Here is a 15,265-nt window from a genome sequence, read left to right on the forward strand (position 1 = left end):
ACCTTTTGCAGCGCCGGCCGGCGAGGAGCCATCTAGCACCCGATGTTTCCGATGCGCCGGTCCTCTTTTTCCTCCCTTGCTGTGGTGAGTATGCGAGTGTGGCGTCAGCGCATGGTGACGAAGAAGAAGAGAAAACAGAGGGGCTGGGGTCAGGGAGAAGGAGAGTATGTGGTGGAGACGGCGAGAGGCTCAAAGCCGGCGGGAGGGTGAAGGCCAGCCGCTCAGTTGTGCGGCGCCAGCCTTGCCTTGGGGATTAAAATATTTTTTGAAGCTACCTTGGGGATTAATTTGAGACCTGATTTTGACCGGTCGGTCAAAGGTGAGTTGCTCCCTACGGGCCAAGAACGACTGCATAATTCGGGCCCTTCTTGTACGGGCCAAGCTCGTGCCCGCCAATTATGTCATCTCTGGCCGGGCCGCCCGTTATGTGAATTCTCCAGCCTAGTACAGCAGGCTATCTCGGGCCATGCTGAAAGATCCATCGGGAGCGGCATTTTAAAAATAATCATGTTTTTAAACAATCATACAAAATAAAAAATAATTATTACGTATTTGAAAAATGGTCGTGAATTTAATAAATGTTAACGAGTATGGAAAAAATCATAAATTTCAAAATATGTGCACAAGTTCATAAAATGTTTAGCAATTTAAAAATCTTTGCGCATTTGAAAATCTATTTATGAGTTTAAAAAAACTCATAGTTGATAATGGGCAATGGACACCGGTACTGGGCAATGAACGGGAGGTGATCATGAAGAATTTGCAAAAATGATGAAAAGCTTGAATGCCGAAGCTTGCAGAGTACATACCCTATATTCTATGGAGTTAAGTCCACATGGCATAGTACGGGTGACAAATGAAGGAGGCAGAGCGTTATAGTTGTGGGGCATGTAGAAGACCATCTAAATAAAGGATTAGACAAACTGCGAATTTGACTCAAGTCGACTAAACAACAACTGAAAATTGTTTGGAGTTTAGACATACATTCAACAATAGCGTTGATGGTGAGTAAAAAACAAATCTTATATGCGGCATCCAATATGTCAGTTGTTCACTTTCATGCATATCAAGGAAGAAGCTATCAGGGTGATTATACATACGGGTGTTGCCGAATATGGTGACTCTATGATCGACATGTGATTGTATTGGACGGTGGATACTTCAGGAGTTTGGGAACACAAAACAAGAGTAGAGACGAACTGAATTTTCTAAGGACACTAACTATGACGAAAACAGATGAACTGCAGATGCACGTGGAGTCATGTAAAGTCAAGGAAGTAACATCGAAGCTCATGATTAACGGCTCAGGTCCAAGATACGTGGAGGTCACGCATGATGGCTTCAAGATGGCGCAGATATGTTCTGCTAAGGTGTGTGTCAGGCTATAGTTGAACTTATAATTTGCGAAGTGTAAAGTGTTTGAGTATGGACGCAGTGCAACACAGGGCAATTATATGAAGGGACCATGAGGTAGCCAAATAGATTACACATAAGCTGGCAGGCTAGATAGAGATCATGACGAGATAGTTCAACACCGGGACGGCCGGACCGACCATGACATATGGTTGCAGATGTTGTGTCATGGCCTCGACGGGATTGTGGTCGCTGATACTATGTCAATTTAATACATGAGAATGATCGCATGTAGTCATGACTCAGGAATTTAAGCATGCTGATGAACCTTATTATTTATTTTTCATACAGTAGAATCACAGATGCCCACATAGACGTACATACACTCATGCACGCGCACACACACATACATATCCCTATAAGCACCTTCGAAATACTATGATTGACGAGGTCACCACATGCGTCTAAGACTTGAATCCTGATGAGCTGGTTCCACCACAAGGAACCTAAACATTTGAGTTCGTGTTAATAAACCTTCTCACTAAATATATCGGTACCATGCCTCATGTTTGGTCCTCGATATCGACTATGCGCCTCGAATTATTTTTGTTGATGTGGCGATTTGATCTGTGGGCCGGTAGTAGTCTAGTTGAGCAGTGTTGGATGGAGAAAACGCCGGACGTGTAGCACCGGTCGCGTTGTAGAGCTTCCTAGCAACATACATGTACCTTTCTTTGGCAGCTACGTGGAGAGCCAGACCTTGCGGTGTCTGCGCCAGCTGCCGACCGGGGATGACCTCGACCGTGAAATTGGTTCGCGCTTGCGTCGGCGGACGTTGCGATGACAAGTGGCGCGGATAGGCAGCGTTGTTGCATGCCCGGAGCTAAAATAAAGACAAGCTACAAACCACGCCCCGACGGCAGCCGTCTCTATGTTGGCGCGTCTGTCTTCCGGTTAAAAAGGCGGGCTCAAACCAAGCTACAAGTACCGTAGGTATACGCTGACCGAGAGCACGAGCTAGGAGCTAGATCGACAGCAGTTAGGATAGAGTAGAGATGGCTGTGTCACGGCGGACGGGGTGGATCGCCGCCGGCCTCGTGGCGCGCCTGCTCATGGTGGCCGTCCTGCTCATGTCCGTGCGCTTCGTTCTCGCCAACTACATCCACTGGGACTATACGCAGGGCACCTACAAGCTGCAGAGCTACACGTATGAATCTGTTTCCGACTGATACACACAGTATATTCTACTAGTAGCTAACCTCTGAGACGGGAAGATTTCTGATGTGGCAATGGCATGGCATGGCGCACGTACAGGTATGTGGTCGCGTCGGCCGTCGTGGGGACGGCGGGGAGCGTGCTGCAGATACCCGTCGCCATGTACCTCCTGTGCAAGAGCAAAAGGGCGATACCCAGCGCCATGATCCTCGACATCAGCATGCACGCGGACATCGTAAGTTGCTGCTGCTCTGGCTAGCTAGCTACCTTAATTTCTCGTGCAAAGCTCCCGATTCCCTTTGGTTAAGCACACCAAGCTTATGATGATAGCCGCTACGACGCGCAGGTGATCAGCATCGTCCTGGCAAGCGGCGTTGGCGCCGGGTTCGGTGCGACCAACGACGTTCTGCGCTACGTCCGGGCGAGCAAATGGGAAGGCAGGCAGCAAGAGGAGCAGGCTCTCATCAATTACTACAACAGGGCGATCGTCCCCGTCGTGTTCCTCCTCGTAGGCATGGTCCTCTCCATCTGCGCCACCGCCGTCTCCGCCAGGCTCCGCGCCAGGGCAATGAACGATGCTGAAGGTGGAGCCTGATCGGTCAGTTTCACACAAAAACAAGGCGACTTCAGTTCATCCTTTGTACTATTGCCATATTCAGGCACTGCCAGCATGGCGGTATGTTTGAAACAAGGTTTTGGTTACCGGTCGAAATTTCAAGATTTTCCATGGTTACCGCATATTTCCGCGCCCATCGATAAATCCTCATACCGAGTAAAAAATATCATTTTTTTGAAATTTTTGAATTTAAACGCTCCATTTGTAGTAAAGTGCGTACGATCTAATTAATGCCATGAGAGTTGATTCTGACGTGTTCGTAGCAACCTAGTTCCTGTTTTGACAGGTCTCTGGTTCGAATGTTCGTTCATTCATTCAATTGAATTCAAAATTCAACTATAAAATTTGTTCGAAATATTCTCGGTATTCCCGGTAACCGTGGTAACCACGTTTACCCGTCCTCCTGGGTAAAATTGCCTCATTCTGTAACCAAAACCTTGGTTTGAAATGCAAAATCTTTTCTTCCAATGGTTGAATTTCCACATTAAGGAATTATGAGACACTAGAAACGGGTCTTGCTATTTATTGATTCTTTATTAGCTTGCAACTTTGCAGAGACCAATGATTATTCTCTCTGCTTTTCTTGTTGATCAACAGTCAGCTTGATCATATCATGAATCACTGAACTAACCGTGCCCGTGCACGTGGAGTCTGGTCGCCATGAGATCTCTTTGCCTTGTTAGCATGTTTTTTTTTTGAAAATGAGGATTGCCCCCGGCCTCTGCATCTGAACGATGCATGCAACCATTTTATTAATTATTTGTAGACCTTACAAAGTAATACATTAAGTAGTCTGAAGCCACCATCTTAGCAACAACTGTCGCTACTCCTATCCACACCGACATCGCACCAAGCCTAACATCTAAAGCCGGAGACCCCAATCAAGCCACATACTGGGTTTGGGGTACATACCAGTCCGACACACTCTCATGTGTCGTTGCCATCATCTTCCACGAATCCGTCTTCAGAGCAGTAACTAATTAATGCACCGACTGTTAGAAATAAGACACGACGGTGGTGGTGACCAGTGTGTATGTGCGTGTTGGTAGTGCCGGACGCCATGGCGAGCGTGCGTATGTGCGTGCGTTGGGTGCGTGTCGAGCCTGTGCTCATGGTTGAGTCGTAGTCAGTTAGCAGCGGTCGCAGTTGGACGAGTCGGAACGCGTAGTAGAGAAAGGCGTAGGCGAGCGGGTCGTTGGGCGCTCGTACATGCGTGCGTAGCAAACTGAAGCTTGGGCGCTGCGTCCCGTGTGCTAAAGTGCCGGCTGTGATTTGGTTTGTTAGTATGTCCAAGTTGTTATACGTAGGTGGTTAGGAGTCCAGATACGATTTTGTCCAGCTATATATACTAGTTGACTGCCCGTGCGTTGCCACGGTTCCTTCAAGTTTTTCATCATCTCATATAGTATAGACATAATGGATGTTGAAAATCACAAGTGCCGAAAACATAGGCATGTAATATTCTGAAAAGAATAAAATTTAAAAAAACTGAAGGAGGCACCATTCCTGAAGCGATAAAGCACAAGTGGATTTGAATATTGCACTTACATTTGTTTGCGAAAGCATTTTGGCTACGGTTTAGCAGAAAATGTTGCTTCTGAAATAGAGATAAAAGGTGTATGCATTTCTATATGATGAATGGGAAAGATTGCACAAATGTGTGTCTCCAGCCATTTATGCAACATAGAAGTAAGACCTGAATGAACAAACTTTGGCTACAGCACTGTAACCGCAAGGACACATAATAATGATAATTTTCAGAAAAAATGTATCATATGAATGTCTTCTTTCGTTTATTTGTGACAACTTTAAATTTGTACTTTCACTTCCTATCCTAGTCTTAGCTTCTCTGGACAATAGCTTGGACCTATTATGTCATTTGCAGAACAAAAGAAGAAGAAAACAAGGAGAGCCTTACCAGATTCAATGCACAAAATAGAGTGGTACACAGTCAAGTCATAACTATGCAGTTAATTAGCAATACAGATAGCACATGAATGCTTTATTTTTATTAGAACCAATTGTTTGATAAAACATACGGGCGTTCACACAAGAAATGTGTCATCAAGAAGTTATGTCACAGAAAAATTAACAACGAGTGTAATAAATTGTTATTAAGCTTAGATATACAAGAATAGGACAGAAGTAACACGATATCTCCCTCTGGCGCCACAAAGCAGAGCATCAAAGAGTATCTCCCCTCAGTGTAAAACAATAGGGTCTATAAGTTTGCTACAAAGCAGCTCATGCCTGAACGAAATTTCAGCCTCTATACTTCGCCCTCTAAGTGCACCACATACCTCAACTCGACTCACCTCTATCAATGGGGCATGTGCTCTTTGGTTTATCATCTCTAGCACTGTGTAATAACAAAATAATCATTGATCATGTTTTACAGTTTGAGACCACATATATACTGGTACATAAAAAGTGTACACACGATTTCCCCTTCATCAGATATGTACCTTGGATTATGTTACAAACAAATGCTCAACATACATCAAGCAAAGGGAGGCAATCCTGGTGGCAGGCAACCTGTGCTCAGGGCCGGCCCTGGGCCATGGCGAAGAGTGCGGCCGCCTAGGGCCCAGGCCAAGCAGGGGCCCATACCATGTGCTTATATGCGATGTAAAGCATAGGCGAAAAAACCAAGGTTAGAAGCAGGCCTGGCCAATTAGGATAGACGCGCCCAATCAGCCTATCACGCCGAGATGGAATTGTAAGTCCTTAATTGCTTCGTTGTCTTCCCCAAAAAAGCATGCCGCCGTCGCCTCCGCTTGTATTTCTCCCAGTCTCCTTCATGTTTTTCTCGATTCATTGACCCAAGTCCCAAAAGGTCAGCACTCCAAGCGTTGCCAATCCATGGATTTTTTTTCATTGTATTATTAATGAATTAATCTCTTCATAATCTATGGGTTCTTCCATCCTATAATTTCGGATGGGCAAGGACCAGGAACACAACACCTCTGAGCTCTGATGTGTAAGGGCAGCGACCGAACAGGTGGATCGGTGAGCTCGACAGGCCTATAACACGCACCGGCGACACGCCGGTCGTGGCCGTGTGCCTTAAAATGAGGTTAGGAGTTTTTAATCTACATCTGCAAGTCATCCATGCATGTATTTTTTTGACCAAATCCTTGACAATTCTCTGTCTATTTCTATTCTGATGAAGTGATGATTGGCTTTTCTGTTTTTCGGGCAGCCAGGAAGGGGATTAGTTGATTGCTTTAAGCATTGCTTGAATTAGGACTCAATAGTTCAAGTTTCTCTTCCTTCTCTTGATAAAATGTTGCTCAAAAAATGTTTCTCCTTGAGAGAAATGTAGAAAAAGAAGACGTGTAGCTTTATTCATTTGGAGAAATGTCATTGCCCATGAGGAGTTAGATATTCATAGTGATGAACAAAGATTTCTTTGTTTATTTAGCCAGGGGCCCATTTTACCAAGTTCGCACAGGGGCCTTACAAATGCCAGGGCCGGCCCTGCCTGTGCTGTATATATAAGTGAACAAACTGTGACCCCCTTCTTACATTAGGCAAACCAAGATTTGCCTATAACATGATGAAAACCGAAGTCACCTACTGCCTGCTACTTGAGTAGAACATTAAAAATGATATATAAGCCAGGAACACAGTGTTTAGTAAGATCAGGATCTTCTGACTATATTTCAGCATATTTGGGTCATCTCAAAAAAAAAAAATATCTCATGCTGACCTTGATGCTTATTACAATTACCTTGCTTGGTGAGAAATGTATTTTTAATAGCAGCTAGCTTAGAAGATCAAGCATAATCCCTTTAGGCTAGTTCTATATGATACAAGGTGCAGGAATGTTTACATGTAGATCTTAATCTGACAAAATATGACTACTGATAAAGAAAAATTATATCATTCTCACCTATGCTATAAATTAGTTAATGTGCAAACAGTTGTTGGCATAGTCGTCCCTGCGGGGGTAACGGCGATGTCCACCCTTCCATGTGCATGCATTCCCCGCAGTCGCCCATCTTCATGATCATGAACCTCGGCCTTGCTGCTGCCACCCCAAAACTCAGAAGTAGTTGCTCCCTACAACTCAAAATTCTTTAAGAAAGTTTAGAAGTACAACAACCCTGCATACATCAAAAACTGATGGGGCAGTCTTATGCAGTAGTTCGAAATGAGCAAATGAGACACATCAAGAATGCTCCTAATCAGCTCAACAACTCCCAACACCAGCGGCCATTTTCTCCAACCTGACAATTAAGCACACACCAAGATTGTTTCGCTATCCCCATAACAAATTCCAACAAACTTTAGCCCAAATGTCTATCCATTTTTGCGTGGAGTTAATGATAGACAAGCCTGATTAGAGCAATATTACATTAACCAGTATTCCTAGTTGCTTTTTGGTTTTTGGAAAAATTGTAGATCTCAAGCTAAATACGTTGAGTACTCAAAGAATGAAGGTGTATATAGTCTCCCATATTTCTACCTTCTAATAACAATGGAAAATGAGTCACTTCTCATTGAGTGATATAATTAATCGTATTGTGGTAAGCAGCAAGAGGAATGTCTAAATGAACAGCAATTCAAATAAAACTAACATCTCTAGGATTGCCATCTGGAAATTTAGAAATGGAAGACCAGGTAAACTTTCCAAGATCCACTACACTTTTTATGACGAGTCGACTGATAATCATAAGTTTTTGATGGGGTGCGAGTATCATATTCAGCAACCAAAAATATACAATGCATCATAGGAAAAATGATCGACTAAGTGCGGATTGCCAGAAATAATCTCTCTGTGTGAACTGTTTTCCTGCTTGCAAACATGCGGGAAAGCATTTTCATTTTCAATTTGCCGGTGTATTGTTACTAATTGGTATCCAAACAAAGAATTTTTTTACAAGTGTACTGTTCTATTATTCACTCAGAAGTGCATTTTAATTTTAGGTAACAAAGCCTTTTAATTTTGCCAGTGGACTGTTAGATTGAAGCTCCCGTGAGGCGCTGCTACCCTTCTCCTCCAGCGCAGCCATCGCTTACTGGGACGCCGATGTGCTGGGGGTGACGCCGTCTCCCATGGTCCGAACTCTTCCCAGGTTCAATCACATCTATCTGCAGCCAATCAGCATGGTGCGTTGAGCTTAGCGTCAGTAGCTGAACTGACGGTCAGATCGCAACAGCTAGCAGAATGGTCAGTTATCGGGATCGTAGAGGTAACGAAGCCAAAAACATGTGAAGCAAGATAGATAAAATTCAGACCGGTGACCAAAGTATATTCAATTCTTGGCTTTAGGACTTTAATCACAACATCTTTCTGTGAGCTTTTCAACCTAGCCCCATGAACCTAGATGACCGAAAAGTTACCTCATTACTTCGATGCTAGATTGAAGAAGGTCATTCCCACTGAATCAATGTATCAATGTATTCGTATACACTCTTAAATGGCCGTTGCAACTCCTCACACATAAGCAACATGTGGTGATCGACGCTGCAGGAAAGAAACTCGGTGCTGATGGCATAAACTGCGGAATCATATAGACATATGAGTATGAGAAGACCACCTTGTTGACCATGGCGCTGCCAAAGACCTGAAGCTGACCTAGCACTGCCACTTGAGAACGCCCTGCTCATCTCCCGTGTCCTACTCACGCTGCTGGGGCACCACCGAACCAGGATGGCGATCGCCAAGAGAGATAGGGAAGAACTCGAGCTCCCTTGGAGAGATAGGAAGGTGGGGATGGGCGCGACCGTCGAAGACGAGGATGCCGTCGACCAGGAAGACGGAAGTGGCGCCCAACCCTAGTTCGACCAGGAAGACGGCGGCGGGTCGCAAGATGCGGGTGGGAGTCGTGGGTGGGGGCCGACTGCATGCGTGGATGGTAGTTTCCTTATATCTATTCGCTTGTTTTTTCTGTTTTTTGCGTGATATTTTCAATCGTGCGGGAGGGAGAAGGCCTGGGATTTTCGTAGCGATTTTTCCTGTTTGGGGGGATCGAACGAGGTGGTCGAACCATCACGACGTTCGATCCCCCTTTAATAGTAGAGATAAAGAGAAAAGAGGGCGTTTGGGGCCGTGGTTCGTTGCCAGAAATACATCTTCGCGTTTCCTTGCTTCGTCTACCTCCGTCCCCGAAAACTAGTTCAAGCAAGCTAGGGTTAGACCTCAACAATTGGTATACGGAGCCTCGTTTGTTCTTGTGCTCGTGGCCATGGCAATCGTCCCGCACGGCGCAGGGGGTAGCACGGTGTCGATGCCGATGCCGATGCTCACACTGGACAACTACACGGTGTGGGCGATCAAGGCCGAAGCCATCCTCGATGCCCAGAACCTCTGGGAAGCGGTGTCGCCGGCGAGCGGCGCGGCGATCGACGCAGGGAAGAACAAGACGGCGAGGACGGTGCTGTTCGGTGCGCTCTCCGAAGACCTGTTGATGCAGGTATCGACGAAGAAGACGGCGGCTGAGGTGTGGGCCAGCTTGAAGACGAGGTTCGTCGGCGCCGATCGGGTCCAGGCGGCGCGACTCTCCACTCTCCGTGGCGAGTTTGACAACCTGCGCATGGAGGAGGGGGAGGCGCTAGACGCGTACGCCGGCAAGATCGGCGGCATGGCAGCAAGGTATGCTGGCCTGGGCTCGACGCTCGGCGACGCCGCCATGGTGAAAAAAACTGCTCGACGCGGTGCCCGATCGGTTGTATGCCGCGGTGGTCGGGATCGAGCAGTTCTGCAATGTGGAGACGATGGCGTTCGAGGAGGCGTTGAGCAGGCTCAAGGCATTCGACGAACGCTTACGCCGGCGCACGCAGGACGATGGTGGACGAGGCGGTGATCAGTTGATGTTCACAACGGCCCAGTGGGAGGCACGACAACGTCAACGCGGCAGCAGCCTCGAGCACGACGACGGTGCGAGCAGCGTGGCTTCGGGCACGAGACGGCGGCGCGGGAAAGTCTACAACTGTGGCGTTCGTGGCCACTTCTCTCGCGATTGCCGGCAGCCGAAGAAGGAGAAGGTGCTCCTCGCCGACATTGACCACGAGCCGACCTTACTGTAGGTCGTGTCTTAGGGGGAGATTGTTAGGAATAAGACACGGCGGTGGTGGTGACCAGTGTGCGCATGCGTGTTGGTCGCTGGACGCCATGGCAAGCGTGCGTGTGTGCGTGCGTTGGGTGCGTGTCAAGTCTGTGCTCATGATTGAGTCGTAGTCGTTTAGCAGCAGTCGCGGCTGGACGCGTCGAAACGCGTAGTAGAGAAAGGCGTAGGCGAGCGGGTCGTTGGGCGCTCGTACGTGCGTGCGTAGGAAATTGAAGCTTGGGCGCTGCGTCCCGTGTGCTAAAGAGCCGGCTGTGATTTGGTTTGCTAGTGCGTCCAGGTTGTTATACGTAGGTGGTTAGGAGTCTAGATACGATCTGGTTTGTCCAGCTATATATATAAAGAGAAAAGAGGGTGTTCGGGGCCGTGGTTCGTTGCCAGAAATACATCTTCGTGTTTCCTTGTTTCGTCTACCTCCGTCTCCGAAAACTAGTTCGAACTAGCTAGGGTTAGACCCCAACACCGACTTTGCGAGGCCTCTCTGCCATCGATGCCGCCATGACGCCAGCTATTCAGGCACTGCGCATGGTGCTATGTCTGAAATGCATATTCTTTTTGTCCATGGGTTGAATTTCCACATTAATCGGAACATGAATTATGAGCGAGGCACTAGAAACAGCGCCTGGTTCCTGCCTTTTTATTTATTGACTCGTTCTTGGATTTTGATAACCATGTGACAAATCGAATGCTTTCCACGGCAATTTATGTTGTCCAAGGATGACAGTTTTCTTTAGCAATCGTGGAAAAACTTTCCAATTTATTTTTCTGTCAGGATTTGCCGTGCTTGCTGAAGAAATTTCCTATCTTCGTGACAACATAAACTGTCATGAAAAACGTTCGATTGGTCATACTCTCCAAGCATACAACAGCACAATAGCGTTTTTGTTATTTATTAGCTTACATCTTTGCAGAGACCAATGATCAGTCTCTCTGCTTTTCTTGTTGATCAGCACTTCAGCAATTAGTGTGACCATATACAGATATACTTGAGAGCTGAATTGTCCGTGTGCATGCACGTGAAGTCTAGTCACCACTAGATCTCTTTGCCTTGTCCGCACGTTGTACATATTCCACATAATATTGTTCCTTTTCTTCTGTAATCTCAATTAACATAACCATACAAAATAGAAAGATATCGTAAAGAAACACACAAAACAAATGTTTAGATAAGGAAGAACTGAATCAAACCACCAGATGTATGTCAATCTAGAATTGAGCTTGGATATGCTCTACGATGTTCTTGTCCACCTGGAAGGCTTTGGCCAGGATATCATCTGAGATGGTTTGCTTGGATCCAAAAACCGCATTGGCTATGGTGATCACACCAGGGTTCTTACTGCTCAGCGCTGCAATGGCTATCGCTTCGTTGTTTCCAATGTTGAACTGAAAGTGAATCAGCCCTTGCGGAAACACAAAAACGTCCCCTTTGTTCAAAACTTTTGAGAACAACTTGTTCCCGGGGTTAGAAGTCACGAAACCAACATAGAGTGAGCCCTCCAACACTGTCAGGATCTCGGTTGCACGAGGGTGAAGGTGCGGTGGGTTTTGACCATAGGGTGCATAATCAACACGAGCCAATGAGACACCCAAAGTGTTCAGCCCAGCAATCTGTGCCACGTTAACTGCAGTCACAATGGAGCCTTGCTTGTTGCTCGTGTTCCCGGCCATGTGGAGGCCAGAGAAGTAGAAGTCCTCTACCACCGCGGTCTTTGGGTCTTTGCATGCGAATCCATTGACAAAAACTGCAGGTATACATATATGAATTTCGAACAGTTAACAGCTATGCATTGGCAGTTTGGCACTAATAAGTAACTAGGCATATTTCACTGCACGTATGCATGTGTAATTATACATACCTTGAGATGTCTTGTCAGCGATGCAGAAATCCTGAAGCTGGCCCGGGTCAGAGGCAAGAGCACGAGAAGCTGACAAAGCCAAAAGGGAAAGGAGGAAGAACTTTGAAGCCATTTTTTTGCGAACGTATATTCTCGCTAAATCAAGTGTGTTTGATCAGGTAGAGAAGAAGTGATTGTGCTCGTGCTGCACTGTGATACTTCTAAGGGTTGAAGGAGACCGGTATATATGGGGACATGGAGGAAAATCTTTTGTGTTTGTTTTGTTGGGGCGCCTTTGGATAAGAAGGAAATGGGCTTCACTAGCTGTCTAATTCCAAGTCTAAAGCGTGTTCCTGACCGGCCTTCCAGTGACGGCCAACTAATAGATCCCAATCAGTATTTTAATTTCTCTGCATCCATGGTTTGAACAAGTCGTATTCGTACTTGTACTGGCTCTCTTGTCTTGTGTCTTGGCTCCACACTTGAACCAGATGGAACTTGGAGTTCCTGCCATCAAGGTAAAGGCTTAAACACATTATTAAAGGGCTAACTTGTAAACACAGCTGTAATAGAAAATGCCTCCGTGCAGGAGCAGGCCAGCACGGCCGGACGCGTTCCAGTGGAAAGCTTTCTATCTTGTATGCACCACTCTGCTGCATCTTCGTCCAAACTTCTTTCTTTCTTTCTTCAACTAGCACTTGGAAGCAACACACTAGAAAGATACCTAGAAAGCCTGATCAGTCTGTTCACAGTCTCTCGCCTGGGACGATTAAAGGCTGACCTTAAGTGTCGTGGCAACCTTGCCTAACAAGAGTGACCAAATTATTACCTTCTTATGGAATGCGTTTAGGGAGGCCTGCATTAGAGTAGGTTACAATGTGTGAGAACACCGGCAGATCTACGTACCTCGATACCATACTTCTTTTCTAGAATATGCACGAGTGTGCATATCATGCATTAAAGAGAGAGGTGGGGAAAAGAGCCCCGTCCGCCCGAAAGAGTTTTACACGTAGTTACAACACTACTCCACCATTCGGCCAACAAAGGCCATACATAACAGTCAACTACTCGCCCTATTCCACCCACCAAGCATAGCCAGGAAGTTCGAGCGATCGTCCTTGAACATTCCTGCTAGCTTCCACACTCTACCCTCGGTCTCAATTCAAGATACAACTGAAGCAGCCGAGGGGTAGGCCCCATCAAACACAACCACGTTCCTGTGCTTCCTTAGCTCCCACAAGCAAAAAGCTAGGAGTGTGTTCATGTCTCTTCGTCGTGGATTCGATGTCGTGCATGAGGTGCACCACACGACAAGCTGGGCATCCGGGGAAGGCGCCCACTCTGGTTTGCCCAAGGCCGAGAGCACGGCAAACCATACTGATCTTACTAGCACGCAGGTAAGGAGAATGTGGTTTATCGTCTCGTCGCCTTGATCACAGAAGGGGCATGCCGACTGGTGTGGGAGGCCTCGTCTAGCCAGGAGATCAGAAGTCCAACATAGGTTCCGGGCGGCCATACAAATGAAGAATCAACATTTCAAGGGGGCCTTGGATTTCTAGGCTATATCAGCATAGTGTCTCGCGTTGTCGGTACTAGCTTTTTTTTAGGGAAATCATGGTCTCTTTATTGCCTGATAATACAATTGTAGTGTCATTCGGCTGCAACAGCCAGTTATATCGACCATGAGCTAATGATACAATGCTTTTTACAAAATTGTGAGGCTCCATATTGGACATTCTGCATTCATGGATAATCCAGACCTCTTCGAACTCCTGACGACGGATGTTGATCTCATGTAGAATCTGGCTGTAGATAGCTTTACTTCCTCCATTAATCTGTTTAACTACCTCTTTCGCGTCGCAAGCAATAATAAGCCTTCGGAGGTTCAGATCGGCTGTAGGGAAAGAGCCTCCAAACGTGCCATTGCTTCAAGCGTTCCGGGGTAATCACAAATGTCAACGATGCGTGTGGACGAGCCAAGGTAAACTCCTTGGGCGTCTCGATACACGGCGGCCGCCGCACCCTTGCAACTGTTCTTGGCTATTCCTCCATCTACATTAATTTTAACCAAACCTTCCATTGGTGGGATCCACTTTGGCACCTGCACTGACCGTGGCATAGTTGTACCTTGCTTCTGCGAAGCGTCGGTGATGATGTCCAGGTCTGCTAGATATCTCATGATGAAACCATGAATTGCCTCCGGGCTCTGGAAGATCAATTCGTGGATTGCTTTCCGTCTTGCGCTCCAAATTGCCCACAAAGTAATGATGATCTTCGTAAATTCTTCATGTGGTAGCGTTTCAAGCATGTGAAATAGCCATTCCTTCGTTTCCGGGCACATTGTCATAGCAGCTTGGAATATCCGCTTCGCCTCTGCCGGTACCCTAATATCCAGCCCTTTCCAAGGTCTCGAATCATCCGTTCTCTGGAGCCATGGCCACCCAGCTTGCAGTGCAAGATTCATCCAATGCAAATCTGGGATCCCAAGTCCGCCGGACCACCACGGCGCACAAACCGATCTCCAAGCCACCCTACACTGGCTGCCGTTGGCCTCTCCCCAGCCTACCCAAAGGAAGCCCCTAAATATCTTGTTGATCACCTTGATTGTTTTCGGAGGGAGCTGGAGAGCGAGCATGGCGTAGATTGGTATGGCGCAGAGTACCGATCGAACAAGCACAAGCCGGCTGCTCCGTGGCAGGGCCACTCCTCTCCACGAGGGCAGTTTGTTGGCCACATGCCTCACCAGATCCTCGAGTTGTGACGCGGTCAGCTTCCGCAAGCTGAGTGGCAGCCCCAAGTATCGACAGGGAAACATCCCAATAGCACACCTCGATACCGTACTTCGCTCTATGCAGAAATCAAGGTATACCTCAAGGGACCCTCGTTAAAAATGAAGTGACCATGTGCTCCCCTCATAATTTTGGAATGCATTTCTGGATAGCCTCTTATACATAGCGTCCCAGGGCTGAAGGCAGTTTCCCACCAGACGGGCTTTGCGTTAGTGTTGGGCGAGGGAAGAGTGTAGGACTAGATGATACCTCATGCATTGCTGTAGAAGTTGGTTGCAGTATATTCCATATAATTTTGTTTTATGAAACATGAATTTTTGAATTAATAATATGGTAACTAAAACTAGATGAAACACATAATTTATTTAAAAATGATTATTGTAT

General features: G+C 46.6%; 2 protein-coding genes across 2 annotated transcripts; one reads left to right on the top strand and one right to left on the bottom strand.

Moving 5' to 3' along the window:
* The first annotated feature begins 2,408 nt into the window (after positions 1-2,408).
* LOC123077095 (CASP-like protein 4D1) lies at positions 2,409-3,163 on the top strand. The gene is made up of 3 exons (XM_044499312.1): positions 2,409-2,560; positions 2,668-2,803; positions 2,915-3,163. Exons 1-3 carry the CDS (start codon positions 2,409-2,411, stop codon positions 3,161-3,163), a joined length of 537 nt encoding a protein of 178 aa, XP_044355247.1.
* Positions 3,164-11,435: 8,272 nt separating this feature from the next.
* LOC123106717 (putative germin-like protein 2-1) lies at positions 11,436-12,298 on the bottom strand. Its single transcript, XM_044528810.1, has 2 exons — positions 12,114-12,298; positions 11,436-11,999 (listed from the first exon to the last, which is right to left on the bottom strand). Exons 1-2 carry the CDS (start codon positions 12,223-12,225, stop codon positions 11,464-11,466), a joined length of 648 nt encoding a protein of 215 aa, XP_044384745.1. The 5' UTR covers positions 12,226-12,298; the 3' UTR covers positions 11,436-11,463.
* Positions 12,299-15,265: the final 2,967 nt, after the last annotated feature.

Source organism: Triticum aestivum, chromosome 1B, assembly GCF_018294505.1.
Source record: "Triticum aestivum cultivar Chinese Spring chromosome 1B, IWGSC CS RefSeq v2.1, whole genome shotgun sequence".
Classification (NCBI taxonomy): domain Eukaryota; kingdom Viridiplantae; phylum Streptophyta; class Magnoliopsida; order Poales; family Poaceae; genus Triticum; species Triticum aestivum.